Source organism: Sinocyclocheilus rhinocerous, unplaced genomic scaffold (assembly GCF_001515625.1).
Source record: "Sinocyclocheilus rhinocerous isolate Xijiao unplaced genomic scaffold, SAMN03320098_v1.1 scaffold528, whole genome shotgun sequence".
In the NCBI taxonomy this organism is placed as follows: domain Eukaryota; kingdom Metazoa; phylum Chordata; class Actinopteri; order Cypriniformes; family Cyprinidae; genus Sinocyclocheilus; species Sinocyclocheilus rhinocerous.
In genome coordinates this window covers 583,430-590,458 of record NW_015634004.1, presented here as the reverse complement: position 1 = coordinate 590,458, position 7,029 = coordinate 583,430, and the positions used below count along the sequence as shown (strand labels likewise).

General features: G+C 35.6%; 1 protein-coding gene across 1 annotated transcript in view; it reads right to left on the bottom strand.

Moving 5' to 3' along the window:
* The window catches only part of LOC107744833 (low-density lipoprotein receptor-related protein 2-like), a 133,525-nt gene that overhangs the window by 108,446 nt on the left and 18,050 nt on the right, over positions 1-7,029 (bottom strand). The window contains exons 2-5 of the mRNA XM_016558655.1: positions 4,745-4,858; positions 3,755-3,877; positions 3,353-3,469; positions 1,544-1,654 (exon numbers count right to left, since the gene is read on the bottom strand). Coding sequence (XP_016414141.1) covers positions 1,544-1,654; positions 3,353-3,469; positions 3,755-3,877; positions 4,745-4,858 — 465 coding nt within the window. The remainder of the gene's footprint in view (positions 1-1,543; positions 1,655-3,352; positions 3,470-3,754; positions 3,878-4,744; positions 4,859-7,029) is intronic.

Genomic DNA, 7,029 nt, shown 5'->3' with positions numbered 1-7,029 from the left:
TGCATGGTGCTGGGTTTTTTTTCTAATTGTTTAAGCAACTTTATTAATTATATATGGTTTATAAACATTATTTTAAACATTATGCACTTTTTTTCAAAGATAGTCTTGTTATTTTATTACGCTTTGAAGAAACGTGCATAATAATTTGCTCGATGCACCCCCTTGTGGCCTCAGGAGGGAAGCCAAAAGCTTTTTTTCCCCCTAACTGAAATTATGCCTTTTAAATTTGAATATAATTCGAATTTTGATAATATTTAAGTGGAAAATTTGAATTTAGTTTTTTAGTCATTTTGACAGCCCTAATAAGGAATAGTCGAGCCAGTGTCATCATTTATTCACCCTCATGTTGTTCCAACTCTGTTATTTTCTTTCTTACAATTTGTTCAATGTAATACAAATATAAAGCAATGCAAAAGATTCTTGAGAGATGCAGACCAAAATTTAAAGGGATAGTTCACCCAAAAATGAAAATTCTGTCATTAATTACTCACCCTCATGTGGTTCCAAACCTGTAACACCTTCAGCGTTGTTTACGTTCAGTAGACAGCGCGCGCATGCTGAACGTAAACAAAGCTGATTACGTTGATTATGTTCTGGGATACTCTCGAAAAAATGGCGGAAGACGGTAACTCGGAGAGAAGAACTGCTAATAAGCATAAGTAAAAATGTAAAATATATATATATTTTTTTTAGTAAAATATTACTCTACACTCTTAAAAATAATGGTTACAAAAGGGTTTTCACAGCGATGCCATAGAATAACCATTTTTGGTTTTTAGTGAACAGTTCTTAAAATAATATATTTTTTCTTAGTATAAAGAATATTTTAAAAATCTATAGAACTTTTTTTTACACTATTAAGAATTTTTTTGTCCAATGGAAAGTTCTGGATGGAATCACGCCAATAAAAAACTTTATTTTTAACAGTGTATTTAAGAAGACAAAAAGTCATATGACTAAACACTATAGCTTCAAAAGGAATTGTAAAATTGCAATTGTAAAAGTAGCGCAGACGTTTTCCAGGCCATCCAGTAGATGACTGTGTCAATGTGTGTCCTGCCAGGGAAATACACTCACTGCAATTGGCCTCGTCTGAGCCGTCTCGGCAGTTGAGCACCTGGTCACAGCGCTGGCTTCTGTTATAACATGCCCCGTTAGCACACCTCAGCTCCGAGCACTCTGGGTAGACTGAGAGAAAGAGAGCACGTCCATCACTCACTCATTCAATTAAATATAATCACTCTGTAATACGATACAGGGTTCCACTGCAGTACGGCATCGAGCGAGTGATATTAATGTGTAAGCAAAGAAACAGCATAAAGCTCATGTAGAAAACAAACACAAACTTCTGCAGCCAGATGAGCATTATGTGCATAGCAGGTCTGTTAGATTAAAGCAGCTCAGTGATGAACTGACACTCGCACTAATCCACCGAGGAATCTGCGATCAACTCTGACAAACAAGAAGCATATTGTGGCCATTTCTGTCCATCAGCGAGACTCTTAATCTTTCAATGTGTGTCCTGCCAGGGAAATACACTCACTGCAATTGGCCTCGTCTGAGCCGTCTCGGCAGTTGAGCACCTGGTCACAGCGCTGGCTTCTGTTATAACATGCCCCGTTAGCACACCTCAGCTCCGAGCACTCTGGGTAGACTGAGAGAAAGAGAGCACGTCCATCACTCACTCATTCAATTAAATATAATCACTCTGTAATACGATACAGGGTTCCACTGCAGTACGGCATCGAGCGAGTGATATTAATGTGTAAGCAAAGAAACAGCATAAATCTAATGTAGAAAACAAACACAGACTTCTGCAGCCAAATGAGCATTATGTGCATAGCAGGTCTGTTAGATTAAAGCAGCTCATTGATGAACTGACACTCGCACTAATCCACCGAGGAATCTGCAATCAACTCTGACAAACAAGAAACATATTGTGGCCATTTCTGTCCATCAGCGAGACTCTTAATCTTACAAATTGATTAAAATGCCAAAGGAGCCTTCGAGGGGAAGGAAACACACACACACACACACACACACACTATATAGGGCTGGGCGATATATCAAATATTAATCATTTATTCACAATATATTGCTATGATGTTTATGCACTTTATGCTATTTAAATGTTGATTGACTAGTGCAAGTATGAGAGCGTTAAATTCATGAAATGCAATGCAACGTCGTGACCGTTCTGCATCCTTAATCCAATGCATTTCCGCATGAAATAGGATATTTAAGGAACAAGGACATGAGTTTAACCACTGGAAACTGGCTGGATGGTAAAAAGCATACCAGAATGGAGTCAGGTGGTTAAAGGAGAAGGGTTGCAATGTGTTTGATGTGAATTTATAAAGTAAATTGGCTCTATTTCGATTTCACTTGGACATCTGATTTAAACTAAATTAGCGAAAATGGCAACAGACTCAGTCAATTTGATTCAAATTAGTTCAAACTAATTCCCAGTCGATTCAAAAGTAATTCAGAGATTCATTTGTTTTAGCACTCAAAATGTTGCATAGAAATTAAAATTATTAAACAGCAATTACATTTATATTTATTTGTTTAATGAAAAACTGTAGCTTTAAGCAGGGTTATTTTAGTATTCTTGAGATACTATTAAAGTTAGTAGTTATTATATAGTTATTTTGAATTCATTTTAAGTTGTAATTTTAATTTTAGTTAAAGTTGTGTCTTTGGCATTTTATTAGTTATTGTTTTTCAAAATCTATCTGTATAGTTTTTAACAAATTTGATCTCAGTTTTAGTCATTTTAGTACATCAAGTTAAATGAAAATGAGAAATGTTTCTTCGGCAACTAGCTAGAATAAAATATATAATAAAATAAATCACTTTATTTCAGTTACATTTATTTAGTTTCAAACGAAAATGTTCTTTTATGTTTTTAGTTTTAGTATGTTTGAACATTCTATCCATCAAAGAATCCTGAAGAAAATGATACAGTTTCCACAAAAATATTAAGCAGCACAACTGTTTTCAAAATCAGCATTTTAGATTGATTTCTGAAGGATCATGTGACACTGAAGACTGGAGTAATGATTCTGAAACTTCAGCTTTGCATCACAGGAATAAATTACATTTTAAAAAATATTACAACAGAAAACAGTTATTTTAAATTGTAACAATTTATTATTATTTTATTTTTTTTATCAAATACAGTTAATGCAACCTTGGTGGTCATAAGATACTGCAAAAACATGAAAAAATCTTAGCGACCCCAAACCTTTGAATGTTACATTGAATATCCATAAACAACTGTAATATATATTATATATAGCTGTATTGTCCAATTCTAATCCCATCACACACATACCGACAGAATACTTACGGCAGTTTCTCTCATCTGCTCCGTCTAGACAGTCAGGCACACGGTCGCACCTGTATCCTCCCGGGATGCAGGCCCCATTAGTACAGGTGAACTGTGAACTGGAGCACGTCCTGCCAGCTGCCAGCAAAGATCAAAGACACATGATTATAATATGAGTGCGCTGGGTGGTCCTCATCTTCACTAATGTGGCATGCTCTCCCTACAACATATGCACGCTTTGCCTTTTGTTTTTCAGACTGCTGCCTGCACATCTGAGATATCGTGTTTCTCCGACATGATGGAAATGACATCCCCGAACATTACTGGGAGTCAATGGAGCTCTCAGCTCTGACGGACAGTCGTAATTGAAATGGAAGCAGAAAGCGAGGGAGAGATGGACGGATGGAGATAAGGTTTACTTACGGCAGTGCTGCCTTTCATCGGAGCCATCCTCGCAATCCTCTTCATCATCGCAGACCCAGTGCTGCGGAATGCACTCGCCATCACTCAAGCACTGGAACTGAGCACTCTCACAGGTGGGCTGGGCTGGAGGAGCGTAATGAGACGGCATTGTTAACCAAGAACAGAATTGAGCTGGCCTGCGTTTTCTTTCAAAAAGCTCCTCGATATAGTGAAATAAACATGCCACATGATCTTTTGAAAAACTATTTTCTTGATTTATTAGTCCAAACGTCTTTAAAATAGCATATAACCAATACTTTTTCTGAAGTATATATGAAGAGTTTCCACAGAGACCCGAGGAAAAACTGGGATTAAAGTCCAAAACCTGACTTGAAATAACCTAACAAATCAATCGGGGCTAAAGCGGTCCCATAAACGACAATTTAAATTCACACAATTTGTGCACGCTTATTCTTAAGCAGACCTTAATGTCGATCATGGGTCAAATCGATCCACCATGACAAACAGCGAATATATCTGTTTTGTAGAATTTTAAACCTACATATAAGTGTATTTTTATGATAGCAGTAACTGTAAAGAGACTATTGTAACAGGTAAATCAAATGTAAGCTAGTAGCTACAGTATATTAAAGCTCAAATAAGTTAATGTGTGTTTCTTATAGCAGTTAAAATATAATCATTTTCTTTATCATTTATTTTATTTTTAATTCAGTGGTGTTGAATCGAATCGAAATCGGATCGCACTGCATCGTAATAGGGGTGAATCGTATCGCATCGCATCGGTAGCTGCTTCATATGTATCTTCAATGTATCGTATCGTTGTCTATGCATCGAGATGCGTATCGTATCGGCCTGAGTCATGAGATGCACATCCCTAATGGCTACTGCTAATGCTGTTCAGGGTTACGGATTACAAACTGAACAGCTGTATTTCACACTTGCCACTCTTTGTCAGTGTGACCTTGTGACTGTGGATGAAGAGTTACTTACGGCAGCCAATTTCGTCTGAGTTATCCGAACAGTCGGTTGTTCCATCGCACCTCTGGCTTGCTGGAATACAACGGCCTGTCCCACAGCGGAAAAACCCCGCCTCACAACCTGAACCTACACAGAAAATGACAGGATATTCAGATCATCTGTTCAAATCTGATCTGTTCAAAGGTACAAAAGCTGTCACTGCAGCTGAACCTTGTCAAAAGATACTAATACTGTATGCACTCTTTAGGTACTAATATGTGACCCTGGACCAAAACCAGTCATAAGTAGCACGGGTATATTTGTAGCAATAGCCAAAAAAACATTGTATGGGTCAAAATTATCGATTTTTCTTTTATGCCAAAAATCATTAGGATATTAAGTAAAGATCATGTTCCATGAAGATATTTTGTAAATTTTCTACCGTAATTATATCAAAACTTAATTTTTGATTAGTAATATGCATTGCTAAGAACTTCATTTGGACAATTTTAAAGGCGATTTTCTCAATATTTGGATTTTTTTTGCACCCTCAGATTCCACATTTTCAAATTATTGTATCTCTGCCAAATATTGCCCTATCATAACAAACCATACATCAATGGAAAGCTTATTTATTCAGCTTTCAGATGACGTATAAATCTCAATTTCGAAAAATTGACACTTAAGACTGGTTTTGTGGTCCAGGGTCACATATGTAGTTTTAAGGTACTAATATGCACTCTTTAGGGGTAAATAAGTAGGGCCCTATGAAATCTATTTTATTTTTTCCCAAATTCCATTTTTTTAAATTCCATTAAAAATTTTCTGGATTACGTTTTTTTCGACACTGTCATTACTGGCTTAGCTTGCCTGAAATAAGCAAAAAAGTATGATGTTTGCAAATAAAATGTCAATATTATATTTCCATTCCAAATATAACATCCAACACAAATCTACGAACATATTCAGTAACGGGTTTACGGATAACTAGGGTAACTTAAACACTCCATTAATATAACAGGCTGCAATGGAAGCATTTTTGTAGCTTAATTCACTACATTTTAAATAGTTTGACCACTGCAATTCAGTTGGTGACAGTATAATAGGAAATCAGTTGAAAGCATCCAGTCATCTCATACCATTGAACTGAATATTAAATGTATCTGTATATATGTAATAAATATTTGAGAAATTCTTGTTGTATCTGATTGTATTAGTCTATATAGAGTGATAGTCAATATAAAATGAGCAAATGGGAGAAGCAGATGAACACACACACACAAAAAAGACTGGATTCCACGATTCCGTCTTCATTTTCTGCATCACGGAAATCTTAGGGCCCTAAATAAGGTACAAAGGTGTACCTACAAAGGTACCCCCTCAGAGACAGCAAAATATTCTGATGATCTGCTCTCTAGACATTTTTCACTTCCAGCCTTCATGAATAATTATATATCAATTATAAATGATTAAATAAAAGATTAATAGTCTCTATATATATATATATATATATATATAATCAGAATTATACATGATTTTTAATGGGACGACAGCTGGTAAGGTCAGAGAACAGCATCATTTCCCACATTAATTCTATGTAACATTCTTACCTGAGCTTTGACCTATGATTGTGCCAGCTCTAAATGACAGATGCCTCAAACTTTTGCATCCATTAGCTTTTAAAAAGGAGAAAAAACCACATTCATCATGCAGGCCTATGGGCTTACTCAATGCCGACTACAAGATAGCAACCAAAGATCTACTCCCACAGATCATAAAACCTGACCATGATGGGTTTGAGACATCCAGATAATGTAATGTAATAAGAAATAATGTAAACATTGCAGGAGTTACAACACAAGATAAGGTTCAAAGATCTCCCCTACATGGACAATGCCCTTCTGTACACAACCGATCCGAAGACCTCTTGACCACTCTAGATGTAATCATGCAATATAAATTATCAATGTTGCAGATCCGTGAGAATTATTTTAGATGCATCCTTGTCTGTCAAGTTTATATCTCAGGAAGAAAACAAGATTTTTGAAGTTACTGTACTCTTAATATACTACCTTCAGTGTTTCCCCTAGGTTTACGGCTTTGAAAAAAAAATGTTTTTTTCTTTTTTTTTTTCTGGACTCCTTTTTAATGGTTAAATTAAATTTTATTAATCAAAAAGCATGTCTAATTAATTAAAATCATGAAACTTAAACAATTTAACATCAATTTATTAAATATTTTACAAGAATTACATGTTTAGGGCCCTAGGAAATGTTTTATTTTTCCCAACCTTATGTTTTATTGTTACCAAATTCTGT